This window comes from Malurus melanocephalus, unplaced genomic scaffold (genome assembly GCF_030028575.1).
Source record: "Malurus melanocephalus ecotype Western Australia unplaced genomic scaffold, MMel_1.1 scaffold_155, whole genome shotgun sequence".
NCBI lineage: Eukaryota > Metazoa > Chordata > Aves > Passeriformes > Maluridae > Malurus > Malurus melanocephalus.
The window spans coordinates 367,453-386,002 of record NW_026623387.1 but is presented as its reverse complement, the minus strand read 5'-3'; the positions used below and the strand labels follow the sequence as shown (position 1 = coordinate 386,002).

The 18,550-nt window shown below is 36.4% G+C and overlaps 1 protein-coding gene across 1 annotated transcript in view; it reads right to left on the bottom strand.

The window, feature by feature from the left end:
- Positions 1–753: 753 nt before the first annotated feature.
- The window catches only part of LRP2 (LDL receptor related protein 2), a 110,325-nt gene continuing 92,528 nt past the window's right edge, over positions 754–18,550 (bottom strand). The window contains exons 65-79 of the mRNA XM_057371712.1: positions 18,254–18,385; positions 16,695–16,838; positions 15,756–15,921; positions 13,883–14,011; positions 12,980–13,200; positions 12,379–12,558; positions 10,744–10,863; positions 8,761–8,851; positions 8,136–8,203; positions 7,858–7,978; positions 5,135–5,264; positions 4,693–4,812; positions 4,487–4,594; positions 3,158–3,229; positions 754–2,690 (exon numbers count right to left, since the gene is read on the bottom strand). Of these exons, the coding sequence (XP_057227695.1) occupies positions 2,529–2,690; positions 3,158–3,229; positions 4,487–4,594; positions 4,693–4,812; positions 5,135–5,264; positions 7,858–7,978; positions 8,136–8,203; positions 8,761–8,851; positions 10,744–10,863; positions 12,379–12,558; positions 12,980–13,200; positions 13,883–14,011; positions 15,756–15,921; positions 16,695–16,838; positions 18,254–18,385 (1,964 nt within the window). The 3' untranslated portion in view covers positions 754–2,528. The remainder of the gene's footprint in view (positions 2,691–3,157; positions 3,230–4,486; positions 4,595–4,692; positions 4,813–5,134; positions 5,265–7,857; positions 7,979–8,135; positions 8,204–8,760; positions 8,852–10,743; positions 10,864–12,378; positions 12,559–12,979; positions 13,201–13,882; positions 14,012–15,755; positions 15,922–16,694; positions 16,839–18,253; positions 18,386–18,550) is intronic.

Below are 18,550 nucleotides of genomic sequence, written 5' to 3'. Positions count from 1 at the left end.
AATGGCTTCAAGAATAAATTTATTTTACTTTATTTTACAATAAATATCTGCAGAGAGAGAAATTTTTCTATTTGGCCCTGACACCTTTAAAGACAACGTACATTAAAAAATTTAATGGTATAATTTATCAGACCTATAAAGGTTTACAGATTACAGACAGTTGCTGAGATATCTAAAAATCAACTTTCTTTGAAACAGAAAGAATCCAAAATTTAAGAATTTAAGCAGGGACTGTCCTGATAAGGGAAAAAGAATACAAGTGAAGTTAGGAATATAATCTAAAACTTCTGTTGTACAAAGTACTAAACCTTAAATTTTACATAATCAGAAGGGTACACTGTGCTTTGCTACTGAGAGGAGGAGTCCCAGTAGAAGCTTAGGATTCCTTCATTATCAGATATTCTATTCTATTCTATTCTAAAGAATCAAACCTATATACTACCTATGCACAGAGTAACCCAGCRACTGTTTTCTTCCATATCTGAAAAGTTAAAATTACTACAGGAGAAAAAAAAACATTTCTGATACATGGCTGACATACTTGGARTTTTCTCCAACACTGGTTCCAAATCTTTGAGTTGAAAAGACTATTCCCAAAAYTGATGCTACTTTTGGTAGTGATTGACAACTGCAGGCAAGTCTTTTAGAAGTGTCAGCCCTACCCACTCCCTTTAAAAATCCTTGTGAACTCTTTTTTTAAGAACACCACCATCCACCACAAAGAAACCCTTGCAGGTGTGTGTGTGTGTGTGTGTGTGTGTGTGTGTGTGTATGTCTGCTGTGTTGCAGACTTTAAGAAATTTTCTACATTGATGCACTCAGAAAAAAATGCTTTTAAAAAACAGATATTGTGCTTAAAGAAAAAAGTAAACCAAAGCATCCAGTTGTGACATCAGATATGAAAGTTAATTGAACTAAGGTTTTAATCACTTATGTCCACACTGTCTTGACTGTCAGTCTCTCAATAGCAAGAGTTTCCTGTTTCAAGGGCCARTTTATTGAATGTGGATAATGAGGCAGTTTTCATACTTAAAGAAATAAAATGCCAGTATCAAAATAACATCTTACAGGAAGAACTTTAGACAGTTGTGTGAAGCAGTAAGCACTATTTTTATTTGATTTTAGATAAAGCCCTGTTGTTTTCATCTCAGAGTGCACTGAAGTCTCCACAACTGAAAAAAGTACACAGAGCCTTGAATAGGAATARGAATGTGATAAAATAATACTTTTATTAGATTTATTCAGCAGCATCATTATCCAGTTGTCTTTTCTAATCAAAGTATATGTTACAAAGTAATTAYAAGCATTCTAATTAGAAGTAGTATATTTTTTGAGAATTTAGATATAAAACAATCAAATAGCAGAAGTCACAATGATTATAAGTTTAGTAATCTTTTATATGAGTAGCTAGCCAGGATTGCTGAAGAATATGTTCCTGTAATTGGAGTTTTCTCAAATGGTTCATGTTGTGGAAACTACCTTGGCTAATTAAYAGAAGAGCTAATAAGGTCAACAGTATATTCTGATGGAAGGTTATAGAAACAACCAGATAACTACAAAGACTGCATTAGTAGAAAATGTTTCCCTTTCTATTAATATCCACCTCAGGAAATAAATAGTCAATAAAATTAAATTTTCACATTAAAAAAAAACCTGAATAATTTCTGAAATGAACCAGTATCTTTCATATTTTGCTATTTGGAGAAAAGCTACTTCACAGTACAAATTATTTCCAGAAACTCCAGCCAAGAACAGAGGTATTCCACTGATGAGCAAGAGAAAAGCTCATTAAGTAGCTGTGGCACTAAAATCTAAATATATCCAGTCTTTATAGGAACACTATTAATGGAATGGTGTTAATTGGAACCTAGAGGAAAAGTACATGTATTGAGAGGAAATGATCTCAGGCAGTGAAAATATTGTAAGAACAACATTTTGCACAGGTGACCTCAGCATGTTAATGCTGCATTGACTCTTTCATCTTTTTTTTAACACAAGATAAAGAGACATTTTGACATGCAGTAGTATATAAAACAGGTGGCAAAGATGCCCAGAGCACCAGTAGAAGTTTTAAAAGGTGCTGTTATAAAAGATACACTCTAAAGACCCTGTAAATCAGTAATGTTCCTATATTTGCCTTGTTTGCATCTTTTTTTTTTTAGTTTTAAGCATTTATATAATTAATTTAGCCCTAAATATGTATCACTAATTTCATACAAATTTCTACTAGCAACATCACTGAACAAGATAATCTTAGAAAAATTTACAAATGTACAATATATTTATAACATTACTTTCAAACAGCTTCAGTGCAAAGATATACATATAGTACATCACGATAATTGCTCATAAAAATAGAAATTGGCATTTGTCAAAAAACAAGGCATAGTTTCAACGTACATCTCCAGCCACTGGCTAAGAAACTTATATATTCTTATAAAGCATTTGAATGTGAACCTTACTCTTCTGTTTATAAAAAATATATGTGCAAATGGATGTGTCTAATTTTCCCTAAATGAGTTACCTAGTTATACCACAGAGTCCTCTTTAACAAGGTTGGCGGTGTCTTTAAATGTATCCTCTGTTGCTGTGTAAGCTAATGGTTGGTCTCTCTTCAGAATAATCTTGGGAGGCAATGAAGGAGAATGGGCAGGGACATTTTCTGTGTCCTGTTGCTGTTCCTTTTCCATCTGTAACAACAACCATAAAATCAAACCTTACATTCTAATGCACCACACATCCAACATCAACTTTCAGAAATGTTAAATAAATATTCCTAAAGGTAAATGTCCTGGTGTAAATTATTTGATGATTTGCAAATCACCACCTGGAACCAAATTAAGTAATTTCACCTCAGATAGTACAGCTGAGTAAAAACAAAACTAAAACCTTACTCCACAGACTGTAACTCCTACTTTAATGTTAATGCCAGGARGAGCTGCACTGTCCCAGCTGAGTCTGCTCAACACCTCAGTGTGCATGACATTTGGTAACTTCTCACAACCACTTCAGTCCTGCCCTAACCTGGACTGGAATTTCTGTGCTATTTCACATAGCAGCAGAATCAATCTACCACTAATCTTTATCCTGTGAAAACAAGAACAAAATCCAGCAATACATTAGCTAAAAAAACAGAATCACGTATTGTAAACCATACCTCTGCATATATTGGGTTTTCAAAATTAGTGTTTTGTTTCTTTTTTCTCTTGAAGAAACTCCACTTTGATTCCTGAAACATAAAAATTATTAGAACTTTATACATTTTCCTCAAAACTTCTTTGGAAATTGCCTTTACAGTTGTTGGATTTCACTTTCATTCAACGCTACCTCAGTGATTTCAGATGGGTGTTTTTACRTCACCATGTTGTAATTCTAAGCATGGATATCAAATCTATTTTTTGCTAGATAACCAAGCTACTTCACATAAAGAAGTATTCACTCAAGGCTACGCAATACAAATTAGTAAATTGCTTCATGGAAGCCTATCATTCCAGACAAGTACATCAAAGAGGAAAAAACACTGTCTTGAAAACAATGCAAGAAWAATTATTGAGGGACGTGAAGCTACAATAGGTTGACAGAGCTGTCATTTCAAAGCTCATCAGAGGYGCTTTTAGTGCAGAATGTATGAAAACAGTCCTGTAAACAAGCCACCATCAGCTCGTTCAGATGGATTTGAAGACATAAAAATGTGTCTTCCATGAAACATTAATAATCTAGATGAGGCAATATTTTTATCTTGATGCTTAAAATGTCCTGCAAGAACACAGAGAGCAAGTGTCTTAAATGTCCTTGCTAGTTCTTTTAAATATGGACAAAAATTACAAATAAATGAGAAAAAAATTATGACAGTACACTGACTAAATGTCTTCTTTCAATTTCTCATACCACAAGCCCCCAGATTTTCACTGTTCTAAACAAAAATGGGATTTTTCTTGAGTTTTCTTCTATTTCATAGGCTGAAAAAGAAAACCAAACACCCACCCCCACACACTCTGCTACTTCTATCAAGGTATAATTCATCAAGGGTTTACAAATAATTGTTAGAATTCTGAAGTAAAGCTTTAGTTATAATAATTTCTGCTGGAGAGCAGCAACAATTTACAGCAGTTACATTATAATTTTCAGACTAGTACCTACCCTCAAAMTGAAGTATAACAAACAATGAAAAGAAACTCTCTATTCCAATCTGTTCACTTCAAAATAACTAGATAGGCCAGGAAGAAGTGGGGGTTTAATCCAAATACATCCTTGTTTCGTGCCTTAAGCAACTCTGTGCTTGTGCTTCTTTCCTCTTATCAAACTGCTGATGACCAGCTACTGTACATCTTGTAAATATGGTCCAGTTAGCTGGACTTGATGCAGACAATGGCATTATTTATTTAAAGAGAATTGCAATGGTACTGCAGCTTCTCTAACAATTCCATTTGGCTGGTCTGGAGCAGAAAACAAACAAGACAGTCTTAAAAGCATTTCTATTTCCTACCTGAGGTGCCTCTGTACTCTGAGGAGCTTCCTTTGGGCTAGTAGATATTGCAGAGGAATACACAGGATTTTCAAAATTTTCATTTTCCTCACTACCAGCTGCTGCTACCTGCTGTAGGAGAAGAAAGAAAATCAACATTCTTCAAAGAAGAAAATGTGGTCATAAGGGAAAATTAAAGGTGAAAGTCAAGCTTAAATKTATCTTACAAGTGTTGGCCGGACAACTGTAACTGCACCAGCTGAGCTGGCTCCACTATCTCTGGTTGTATACATTGGATTTTCAAATGTGATTGGCTGCTTCCCTGACTCCACTGCAAAGTTTTCATTCTATGAAGAAAAAAACCAACAATAACTGCAGTGCAGTAAATACCTCCATACTCCTAAGAATTCATTTGTAGTCAAATTCTCCATCTTGGGGAACAACACACATTTACAAAAGTCACWGTATTTTGAAGAACATACTATATTTGTCCTCGCCTTCAAACTGTGAAAATCTATTCCAGGAAACTCTCAATCATTGTTCACTTCTTTTTCTAGAACACATGTATCATCTCACTATCATTTTACACATAAAAGGCTCCTTTCCTTTCAGCTAATAATTACATTAAAGGAACACAATTAAAAAATTTATTTGAGAACTAAACCTTACCATTTGCATAGCTCTGTCTATGGTAGAATCTCCCCCAAAGCCAGAGACTCCTATGTCCATAGTCACATCTGCTCCAGATCGGAAAGTTACTCCATTGCCATTTTCATTYGATTTTACCAGACTGCTTAAACTACAAAAAAGAACACCAAACAAGCAAAAACAAACACAAACAAACAAAAAGAAAAATCAAAATAAAGTAGAAGGGATTATACAGAAAGAGAGTTTACAATACAGGTTTTTCTACTTGYTCTCCTAAGCATAAATATCACTTTGAATTTTTGCAAGTTAGCAAGGGCACCAGAAATTGTATTTCTTTATTAATTCAATGAGTTTTTTAACCTAAGKTAGCTTGTTCAGAATCACCTCAACTACCTTTGTGTGCTCATGTAGATATCAAATTATCGCAATGAATTACAATTCCCCAAAATTTACMTACTTTTTGGCTGCTTACTTCAGTGTTAATTTAAAGACAAATGCATGGATCCACTCAGTTATTCAGATTCATTGAAACTGATTCTAAAGCATGCATTTGAAATCAAGTCAGCACAATATRATCCCATCAACACCTAAATTGGAAATGTTTATGCATGCAAATCATGAAGATTCCTACAAYACACTGTTTTTATATAAATAAATGTTCAAATTATGTATAGACTTATGAGAACCACCAGAGCAAACTAGATATTAATGAAAAATATTGGAAATGGTCTGAAAGCACAATGTTGGGCTCAAAATAATAAGAGGAGCAAAAGATAGAAATCAGTAATCAAACACAGGACATGCCCACACAGAGATCTGAGAATTTAACTCCCCCAAAGCTTCTAACTCCACAGTTAACCTTTGGTTCCMTTTTGTCAAATTTGCCTAACTTGAAGGAAGGCAGAAGCACTGGAATAATCTTTCCAGTTGTATGTCCTCAATGGAGCCAGCTTGTGCTAAAATTCTTCCCTACGGCTGGTGCGTTATGCACACACATTACCAGTTGACCCTGTAGGAATAAACTGATTCAATTTAAAAAAGGTAAATCTTAGCCATGATTCCTGTACATGGACAAGTCCTAAATTAARGGCAACAGCTGAACAATAGCTTGAGTTAACTCTGCTGAAAAGGTACAAGTTCGCTGTTTAAAGAGGGATTGAGCAATGGCAGCACAAAGACGTAATCATGGCAGAAATTAAAGCAAATCAAGCCTCAAAGACCAAAACCTGACATCTCCTTTTTACACAGTCTCACAACTTCTGTGGGAAGCATCGTTGAACAGTAAAGATCAAGTCAGTACATTAAAATTTCAGCTTGTTCATTATCTGGCAATCCAAAAAGTTTCCATTCAAAAAAGAAAGCAATGGAATTTCAGCAAGTAGCTTGGAGATCTCTTAAAACCTCTTTGTTCTTCAGAATTTATCYGCACAAAAATTTTGCCCCAATTTAACTACATCAACTCATGAATAAATTGGATTAGAACCACAGAAACATAGAATGGTTTGAGCTGGAAGGGACCTTAAAGACCATCTAGTTTCAACTCCATGCCATYGGCAGGGACACCTTCCACTCAACCAAGTTGCTCAGAGCTCCTTCCAAYCTGGTCTTGAAATATGCCAGGGATGGGGCATCCACAACTTCTCTGGGAAACCTGTTCTAGTGCCTCACCACTCTCACAAAGAATTAATTCATAATATCTAATCTAAACTTTCTCTCTTCCATTCCCCCCTTGTCCTGTCACCATGTGCCCTTGTAAAAAGTCTCTCCCCATCTTCCTTGTGGACTCCCTTCACCTACTAGAAAACCACCATCAGGCCACCCATAAACCTTCTCTTTTTCAGGCTGAACAAACCAAACRCTCTCAGCCTTTCTGCCTAGGAGAYYTGCTCCATTCTTCTAACCACGTTGGTGCTTTTCATCTGGGCTCACTCAGTGTCATCAGTTCAGTGTAATACTCCAGTGAGGAAGCAGTTATAGATTCATCCACATTACTGATTACAGTGATTTAATTAGATTGATTTAAAAGCTATTACTGTGAAATTGGTGCAAGGATTATGAAGATGTTCCTTTACGCCTTTTAAAACACATAATTTGCTTAAAGCTAMAAAAAATTCAAAGCATCATATTCTGACATCTTTTTTTAAAACAGATTAATTTAAAATTATTTAAAATCTATTTTCTTCATCTTCCTTTGATTTGAAACATTAAATATTTTTGCTGATATTTCACAAAGCTGGTTTTCACTGGACAATGTGACTGCCAGGAGTACAGGCATTGTTTCAAGTATCGGAAACCGAAGTTCACTACACATGTGCCATATTTTTAAGCAGATAAATGCAGAGTTGCACATGAACTCAGCCTTTCRGTGTTAAAAGATCACTTCATCTGTTCAAATCATCTCACATAAAAGTTTTATATAAAATTAAAACATTTTACTATGGACTTTCGTATCTTTTTGAACTGAATATCAGCTTCAGGTCTGGTAAACAGTCTTCTACATTGCTCATTATTTAAAAGCTAATTTAGAATGTCAAAGAGTTTTACAATCATCCTTTTTTACATAATAACGATCAGCTATGGTATTGCTTGGAATTAAAAATTCTCTGAAATTGCTGCAATACTGTGCTTCCCATATTCCACCAGAAAGGCCACATAACAAAAAACAGATTCTTCAGAAATCTTTAGAAACAAATATATATTTTCAATTCACAGATATTCCCATTCTGAAAGCCTTCAAAACATACCTTGGTAGTTTGGGAAGTGCTGGTAAAAGGGAGCCTGTTCGTCTGTAGTTAAAAAAGCCTCCAACAGCTAACACTCCAATTATTATGATTAGGATGACTGTCAGCAACACTGCTACTGCTGCTGTCAAAGACAGAAGAATAAGCAAACATTCAAGCAAGCATAGTTCAGTGAAAGAAGAGCCCAGAGAATTAGAAGCCTGACCCTGAGCAGGTATCATGGTGAGGTATTTCCCACTYTTTAGCTCAACTATCAAGTACAATATATACTTGAAACTTACTTGTTCCAGGAGGGACTCCTCTGGACAATCCTATTTCACAGTAATTCCCAGTGTATCCATAAGAACATCTGCAAATGTAAGAAGGACAGCTGACCGAATGGCTTTTATTGATTTTAGGATTTCAGCTCTATTATTATATTAGAAAACATTTATCTAGAGCCCACAAATTTCAGTTCCATGCTCAGTAATTATATATTTCACTGACTGTGTGTAAATGTAGTATGTCTGCTATAATCAGAGAATCAAAAATGAAAATAAAAAGTGCTGAGTCAGAAGGTCTGGTTTCAGTGGAGCACTGGTGGCACCTGCTGGCTATTCCAAGCTACATTTATTGAGTCACTTTTCCACTGTTACAATTTTTGGGTATAGCGCTTTATGAGAGGTTTGCCCTTCTGGATTTTTAGTTTTGGTGTTTGGGACTTTTTCCCCCCAAACTGATACATTTACATTACTTATTTGCTGATATCTTTATGCATGGTTTTTTTTTCTGTAGATGTTACAAAAATGCTATTGCAGATGTATGACTCCTGAAGTGTTTGCAACAGATTCCAAAGAATTTAATTGTTTTATGAGACTAAGTTAGCACAGTCTGAGTCAGGACTATCTTAACAACATACTGACTTACTTGCATTTGGGAAGACTGCTTTCATCTAGATAGCATGTTCCTCCATTCATGCATCTGCAAGCTGGTGGCATTGTGGGAGGGGATTCAATAGCTGCAAAATTCAGAAGCCACATATGCATTATCAAGACATCCTCAACAAACTAAATACTACCAATAATGCATTTTCTTTGTCTCTATAGAACTTGCATATACAAACTCACATGTTACTTTTCAGAATTTTTGTTTTTGATACACATGTGATTGTTGCTCTTGTGTCTATTTTTTTCTGCCAAATTCGCCTTAAATTAATTGATGCAAAACCTGTTCTCAGAACATAACGACTTAGTAGATCACAGGCATAGTCAGCTCAAGAGCTGTATGTCTGCTCACTTTCTTTTGTTCATGCAATGCAGCCCAACACCACCCTTCAAACCTCTCYTTTCAGAAACAGCAATGCTTTCTCTCTTTTGTTCAGACTCTTCTGTTCTACCAGCAGGAAGTTGCAAAGAGAAGGCCAAACTGGAATGCATTTACTTTTGAAGAAAAGCAGTGGAAATGCACGTACAGGAAAAGCATTATTATAATGTTGAATCAAGTGGGAAAAAAAAAAAGTCATATTGGCCTTCAGTAAGAGCTTGGGATATGCTGTCAGAAAAGTGTACTTAAAACAGGAAAACCTCAGGGTCTGAGCCATTATTATAAGCTATAAATTGAGGGTGGACGATGAGCTAGATCATAGTACTTTTGACAAAATTTTCATCAGACAGAGGCAGAGGAAGTGTGTTGCTACAAGGTTTCTTASAAGTAAACCTCCCTCCAAGTAAAGRGGGTACAAAAACAGGAAAAGCAGAGGTTTAGAGGCTGTTTCTCAGCAGCTGCAGTATGAGCACAGGGTCCATTGAACCAAATGGGCGTACAAAAGCTATGTTTGGTCACTAGACAAGCGTAGTTTTCTTAATTCCAAGACATTTTATGTAAAGCAGTTTCAGCAATGAATATCAAATTCGGTGTCCTCAGAAAAACAGACAGCAATTCGAAAATGCAGTCAACACTGTAACTGATTCCTAGTTTAAGCACATATTGCATATTTTCATTCACTATTACTAGCATCTCTTTTTGTGGCTCACACCATGTGGCAATAAGAAAAATCACTAGTAATTGCTAAGAAAATGTAATTTAGAGGTAAGGCAGTGTAAAAAATTACAACGTTTTCTTTTTCAGTGCAAAAAGAATATAATTCAAAGAAGATTAACCATAGGAAAGRTGCCAGACATATTGTTACAGATCATAATACATTAAATGCACGTTCCAGGGACAAGCACAAGGACATCTGGCTGCAACCCGCACCTCTGTAAGTTAAGAATGCAGACTCTCAGCTAGAGAGAAATAAAAATCCTGCAGTGGTATTTTAGTTTCCTTCAGAAAAGGCTGAGCAATTCTATTTGATTTGTGCACCTCAAAGCACTCTGAGGGTTTTGCTGCAATGCAACAACCAAGCATGAAATTCTAGTGCCTGAAAGGCTTTCCAGAAGTAAAGATAGTTAAAGATAATTAACTAGAATTTATCTCTGTCCACAGTCTTGACTTCTGTAAGTTTTAAGTTTCTATGATGCTGATTAAATAAGAGCTTTTACAGTATTGKTAACAAAATTGTTAACAATGATTTGCCAGAAATTCTTAGTTCTAAAATCAATGCATTGTGAAAAAAATATTCTGTAATTTCAAAACAAAAATCCGAAAATGTGATCAGTTTTGTAGCTGGTTCTGGTCTGGTTGGAACAATACACCTATGTCCATTTCATAAATTACATACAAAGAGATTAAAGAAAATCTGCAAGGTGACACAAATCAGTGATGACTGGGAATAAAAGCCAGATGTTCTGACTTACCAATACTGATTACATTAGTTAGCTTATCCCTCCATATTTTTAATTCTATAATGCATTTGTATTCCTAAAGAAAAGCTTCTGTTGCTTTAATTTCCAGTTTGATAAATTATTCTACCTGCATCACATTCTGTGCTACTGCCTTCTAGGAACCGAGTCCCTTGAGGACATGAGCAAGTGTATCCTCCTGGTCTCAGCAAGCAGAGGTGGCTGCAGACATCTTTACAAGGATTAGGCACTGCAAAAGTGATAAAGTGAKAAAGATTTGAGGAAACGATGCAGCATATTCCTGAGGTAAGGCAGGGAAATTCTACAAGAGCATATCTCATCAACAAAGTGCATTTATTCCAAAACGTTCTCTCTGCCTCTTCGTACATCCTTACATTCTTAAGGGACAGACAATAGCTGCTGGAGCCCATATAACACAAAGAACTTCTCCAAATTTGTTCACATGGACTTTTCTGATTCCAAAAGCTAAAATGTCTTTAGCAAGGGGTATGCTGGACGTCCCTCTGGACATCTTCCCCTGTAATTACTGTGGACACATAGCAGGATGCTCTGCCTAAGCAGAGGAAAAACTACTCAAATTATACTTTGCAAAAGTTATCAGTGATGAATGGAAAAGGGGGGTCACACTGCTTTTGGTTTTGAAGAATGCTGAGACCAGCTGACTCAACAATTACAAAATGAAATATTCTGRGGATGTGAAAAACAGTGTTTCCTGACAAAAACTGGTGAGCATGTGGCAAAAGAATCAACAGATGGTAGTCCTGAACTTTTACAAAGACTGCTGAGCTGATATGGATAGATTAGAAATATATGACTGACAGAAAATACCTCTATACTATAAAAATCCAGTTTCATATTTAACAGCAGGGTCTTCTAAGATATCTCTTCTAGCAGTGTGTGTGTGAAGATTCCTCCTTTGAGTGGAGAGGCCCCTCAAAGTTACTCYTTGAGGCTGAGTGAAAGACTTTTGCCCATGATCATTGGTATAGATGAGCAACATCAACCTCTATAATTTTCAATCTAGCTTTGAAATTATTAATTTACTAAGTAGTGCTCTATAGTAGTAGCTATAACTACTCATACTGTGTAGTAAATAAATCTGAAAGACTTTAATCACTTTCATTAATTTAATTAATTTTTTTTTATATTCATATTTGGTTTGCCATTCTTAATGCTACAGGACRAAGTTGTATAAAGGTTCAAGTACACCTATATAATCCTTTAGACATGAACTGCTCACAAATCTGAGACTAAGATTGGATCCAGCCACACCTAGACACCTCYCTGAGRAGGAGTTTAGAAAACCCTTGCTTCCTAAATGGGGATCCTTTCTGAACCTGGCACCTCAATGGGACGCTGTCCTGACAAACTTTGTCTAAAGCATTCATTCTGCCAACAACACATATTATAGTTGAAATATCCCCCTTGGAGACAGTATTACATATCCAGCACTTTGCCAAGATAAATACATATGACTGTCCTCAGGATGGAGGGGAAGAAGAGAAAGGACAGGGTCATAACTTAGAACTAAGAGACTCAAAAGACAAATGTGTGGTGTTCCATTGTTGATTTCATTTTGGGTGTACAGAAAATACTTGTCAGCCTCTATTTCATTTTTAGGTTCTCAGAACCTCATCATATACCAGGAGACACAATATGAAAAGATTACTAAGCTCTTTGAAGACATCAATACCAACTTCTATTTCATAGCAAGAAATGGCTCACTGGGATCCTGATTACCCACCGGACTGATTGTATCTGTGCTGGTGATAGATGCGCACTTGGGTAAGCCACGGATTTACGGTCAGCACTTTCACTTTTTCTCCACTTCCGAATTTATCCTTCTTCCAGACTTCTCCTCGTTCTTTAGCTATCCAATATAAATGGCCTTCAAAGACATCAAGGCTGTATGGACTACCTACTTCTCAAAGGAATCAAATAAGAGACTGTCAGCAAACCAATCTCCAGCAAAAGTGACAAAACTGTTGTTCTTTAGCTTAAATATATTATTTCATTCTTTCATTTAAAGCCATATGCAGATATATTTACAACCTCATGTGCCTGACCTCTTCATATCACTGTGCCTGAAGACCAATTAATAGTAYACATAAAAAAGCAAGAATCCAGTTTTCTACATTGTCCCCTATTTGGGTAACATAGACTCCCCTCAGAGAGTCTAGTTATCAGGCATCACTGAACCTGGTGTACCACTGATTACTGTACAAAGAAGAAAACACTACTAAGACTTACTACTTGAACAGCTCCCAAATCTAGCCCCACTTGTGAAGTCCAAGTGCTAGTTACCACACATCTTTGTTACTATTAATTGCATAAGAAGTTCTTACCTCCATGCAGAACAATGGTTCTGTCTGTCCCATCAGGTCTCATGGATTCAATTATATTTTCTTTTGAGTCACTCCAATAGATCCTATCATTGTTCAAATAATCAATAGAAAGACCAGTTGGCCAGCCAAGGTCTTCTGAGACCAGAGTTTGTCTTTGCTGTCCATCCATCCAGGCACATTCAATCTTTGGCTGCCTTCCCCAGTCAGTCCAATACATGAGCCTGAAAGGACAGAACAAGAAATGAATATGGTTCTGAATTTGGTCACCATGATTATCCTTTGGAGTTTCATGGGAAAAGTCAGTAATGGAACAAAAAGCTGTTCAGCAACCTAAATTTTGCAGATGTGATTGGGTAGGTCACAGAGTTCACTGAATAAGCTTGTTTCAAGTACAAAAAACAAATACCAAATGAACATCCATCATCACAATAAATCTGTGGTATCCAGGTGACTTTAGCAAGCTATGCTGCTGCACTCCCACTGAGAGAAGCACACATCACAATGTCTCATGGTCTATCATTTAATCCAAGTTGTAGCAAACCCAGCTGAATGTACATTTACACTGCTTTCCCCCATGGAGAAGGGCTATGACTGTCCTGCTTGGACCTGGTGAAGAGACATTCCTATCTATTTCCCTGTTTCAGTATTAACAGAGAAGTTTGGTGGGAACATAACAATGTGGAAAACAGATTTTTATCTGAACCATCTGGCCTTGTGACCAACACAAGCATCCATAAGAAATCAAATCTTAAAATGCTTTCCCATGCCCACAAACTTCACAAYATTAGTAAAGGGGAGTTTCAGAATACATTCCCTTAGATTTTCCTGAAAAGCTTACCACTGTGGGGTTTTTTGGGTTTGAATAGCATTGGAAATAATTCCATTAAGTCCTGCAGTACTCACCCACGTTTTGGATTGACAACAATAGCTGCTGGTTGATCCAGYTGAGAAAAAATAAGCCACTTTCTATACCGTCCATCTAATTTTGCCACCTCTATGCGATTAGTCCCGGCATCAGTCCAGTAAAGATGTCTGAATTACATAAAACACAAAACATTCCAAAAGTAAATACTTTACACTCGAAGACAAATAAAAGAATTAAGAAGAAACTCTCTATCGAACTCAACAAAATTAATATAATGAAGCTGCATTGATTACTGCACTTGTATAGAATATATGGACCCTAATACAGGGGAGTTTAGCAAAAGTGACACATTGGCTCATGAGGTTTTTTTCTCTGAAAATGTTTCTGYAGCTACCTCTAGTCCCTGTCAAATAATCTTCATTGAAAAGCTACTGAAAACTTTTATTGTTACTTTTAAGCAGCAGAAGTGGCTAATAAACATTTTTAAAGACTCCATTTTCCAGGAGACTGTGATGTTCATTACAAGCAAAAAGYTATTTACCATGTAATTTATGCAGCAGCTCTGGAGATATCCAGCTTATTAGTTCAYAGCTCCTCTCTAGACTTCTGTCTTCTGACAGAGATACTAATGAATAAATTGTTAGGACATCAGATGCAAATGCTTTTAGTCCTAACAAACAGGGCACTCAGTCCATTCTTCCTTGAATTTTGTTTATCTTTATCATCATGCCTTTACTTTTTTTTTATATCTTAGATAATAAACAGATTCATTATTATGCACTGACTAATCAGACAGTGCCTTCTGATTGAATAAATTATCTCCTAATTGGCCTGGGAATGTGAAAAAATACTGTAATTCCTATTTGGCAGATGAGCAGCAGGACTACTTAGTCTCAAACCAAGTGAAATGTTTTATATAATGTGTGAATAATTATATGTKATTTTTTTGAAACACATTTCAACACTGTTCTGAAATCAGGGCGGCACCAGGTTTGAAGTGCTGAAGATGCTCACCAAGATGAAGCTGAAACCTCACTAGAATGCTTGTGATAAATACCCTTGATGCTTGCTCTCATGACCATGGAAATTTGTGATTAGAAATTCCCTCCTGCCTTCAGAGATATTTTATTTTCTAGGTGTCCAGTTCATGAAGCAAACATCAAAATAACCTGAAGGCTAGCCCAGACCCTAATGTACCTATCTCTAAACTGCTGGAAGAAAAGATACAACTTTTCACTTTTTCTCTATTATGATTTGTACCAGGGACATCCAAAATCTGGCAACAGCATTCAGAAGATTGAATCTCTATAACCTCTGTTCATTCAGCTTCAAACAGAATTCTGACTACATTTCATAGCGTCTATCTACAAACATCTGGTTCCTCTCAACATTATACCAAATGAACTACAGTTGTGCCTGTCCACCGCATCCTTTAACAAATGAATGCAAATGAATCTTGCAAATACTTTAACAAATGAATCCCTTCTGTTTTGGGATTGCTCACATAGCACAGGGTAAGAAAGGAACAAAGATAAAAGGTAAAATTCCATTGTGGGTTGGGAAACTCTCCTTCCAACAGTAAAGAAAGCTTTTTCCCTGGAGCCTACCTAAGTCACTGAAGAAGAATCCATTTGATATAAAAGCTACTGTATTATCACTTTACTGATGTTCTGATCTGCCAGTTGCAGAGTGATGCCACCTTCCTCAGAGAATATGTTATGCAGTCAGCCAGACGCATTTTATCTATTAACTTGCTGTCTGGGCAAGGACAGCTTACATTGTTCTGAGCTACCTTCAAACTAGACATATTCAGAGAAAATTCATAAGCAAGAAAAGAGTGGATTTTTCACAGCCTGATGAACCTTGACACATTCAAGGTACAGCATTTTTCTGGCTTTTTGGTGTACTTACCTTCCAACCCAGTCAACAGCTAACCCATCAGGATTAACTATGTATTTGAGATTCAAGTCAACTTCCTTTGTTGGATTATTCCTACTGCTGTCAAATGTGGGGAGATAAGCACGTTTGATGGCTCCAAACTCAGAACCCTGTCCCAGAATGCTGAAGTATACAACACCTTAAAAAAGATTTAAAAAAAAAAAAGACAAATGTCTAGTTAATTACATATTTGTTGAAAAATCTATTCTTTCTGAGGCTCTTCTGTGAAGTTACCAGCCCTATTTATTCATAAGGTAAGAGTTGTCTGTTCAACTAAATTACATTGTGTTAGTGCATAAATTTTGAAGTCATCCATCATATGCAAGATACACATCTGAAGTCATCTTGAGCTAGATTACCAAGAAATACATATCACATTTTCAAGAGTAGAGTATCTTAGCTCTGAAACATTTACACATGATTTTGAGAGTAATTTAAACTACCATAATCTTAARGAGCAAGTATGGCCCAGGACGGTGGCCCTGTAGAAATGGCCAAAAAAGGAACCTGAAGAAGAAAGAAAAACGTAARTTAACACAGGGATCTCTTGGCCATTCCTGCTTAGTATAAGGATTAGTAGTTGCAAGACTTGAGCCAGGTTTGGGAACTGGCAGAGGCAGAAGTAAGGGGTTTATTAATAACAATCCTCTACTGCAGCATAATCCTAAAGAGCCACAATTCTACAGCTAAACTCACACTAAAACCAAAGGAAAACCAGATCAAAATCTAGCTAAACTAAAGTGTTAAAAGAAACCACACTGATGCTGGAGAACAAGGGGAGGGGCACATTCAACCGAGACCTGGTCAGTTGATGTAATTTGATTTTGGTTTCCAGTGTAAACTAAATACGTATGATACAGAAATGCATCTTTTAAAARCAACCATTGCATGGTTGAGCTTTAGAATACTCACTCAGGCCTATCCCTTCAGGGTCCCAGTCGTAATCCAGAGCTTGGATGCGCTCCTGGTTATCAATATAGTCAGAGTACTGTTCTGATGAGATATTGTACCTTCTAATTCGCACATTATCTGGCAGCAGTAACAATGGAGGATTACCTGGGAAACAATCATGAATTTATTTTCATGTATTTCTCATTTTAGAAAAAACAAATGAAAGTCACTTCTAGTTAAAACTAAATGAGATTTTCACAAGCTGTATATTTACAAGAAGCAGACGGGATGCAGGGCCACTTCTAAAGTTTCATTGCCCTTGCCCAAAACTTCATAGCTTTGCAAAATTCATAAAAAATTAAATGCTTACCACTGAGGATAATATCTCTTTCACCACAGATTTTGTGCAGAGCTAAGTCCTTAAAAATTGTTMAATATTACATTGTTGGCATATCACCACTTCACATCTCAAAACCAGAATGCCACTATACACTATGCAGTTCCACTTCCCCCTCAAAGGACAGCAAACAATTTTGAAGGTCCACATAAAYTGCCAGCCCCTTAAGCCATAATATGTATGAGTTTTACCCTAAAGTTTTAAAATTCTAACTGCTCTGTATTCAGATGAATGTTCTCCTGGCCATTTTATCTTTTATCACGTAGCCTTGAACACTTTGTGTGTCTAGATGTTTCCTGAACAAAGCCTATGAAGAAGGCTATCAAAGAACAAATTCCTGACACAGGCACAAAGAGGCAAGCCAGGCAGAAACTGTAAATGCCCTTTTGCATTTCCAGCCTAACGAATTCCAGCTCAGCAAATATTTGCTGAACCAGGCCCCTCGACTGGTAACCTGGAGACCTCATTTTCTTGTAGCATTTTTCATATTACAAATAATTTTTAGGTTTCAAAACCTCCAGTAGCACATAAGTTTGGTCACAGGCATGCCGTTCTGAAGATTTTATTATTTGACTAGGCACACCATACTTCTATAATTTATCTCTTAAAGCTGGTGGGGTGTAACTACTATTCTAAATACAGTACTGTTTTTGTTTTTTATATAATACTGTTTCATTGTCACTTTTTCCATTTTCTTCATCTCTTTATTATTATTATTACTGCTCCATTAATATTATTTTCTGAATCAACTCTACCTGTTCAAGGACTGCCACACACTTTAGTCACTGTACTGAGGTCTGATAAAAAGCCAATGACTGATCTGAAAAATTGGACAAAGTCCTTCTGTTTGTGTGAATCAGTCCATGAACAATGAATGGCAATCTGTCATCAAACTGCTTTTGATTTATGCCAGTTTAGTGCAACTTTTTTCTGATGCATTATTTTGTTGAAAAAAATCTAAACTTCAGGAACAGGCAACATTAATTTCCTTCTGATGACAACCACGGGATCCTAGGTTTAGACCTAATTATAGAATAGGTGGAATACACAGACAGTATTATCTTAGAGAATCAGATTTGGTTTCCATTATCCCCTTCTGACAAAAGAGAGGATTACACTCATTAAGTTGCTATCTTGCACTTGCTCTTTACAGGTGGCAATCAATCTCTACCAGTTAACATACCATCAGCAGCGCACTGCTTGCCTTGTTGATCACCCACAGACCTGAAGCCATCTGCACAGAAACATTCGTAGCTTCCTTTGGAATTCTTGCAGTCCTGAGTGCATGTTCCAAAAATCTCACACTCATTGATATCTAGGCACAAGAAGATAAAAAGATTACTAGAACTAGAATCAACAAAAAGATGAAGCATGGCAAAATGAGATTTTTGCAAGAGAAAAGCTTTCTTGAAATGCTGAAGTAAAGACAGAGTTCTCAATATCAACAGGAAGGAAAGGGAGGGGTGGCCTTGGATCACAT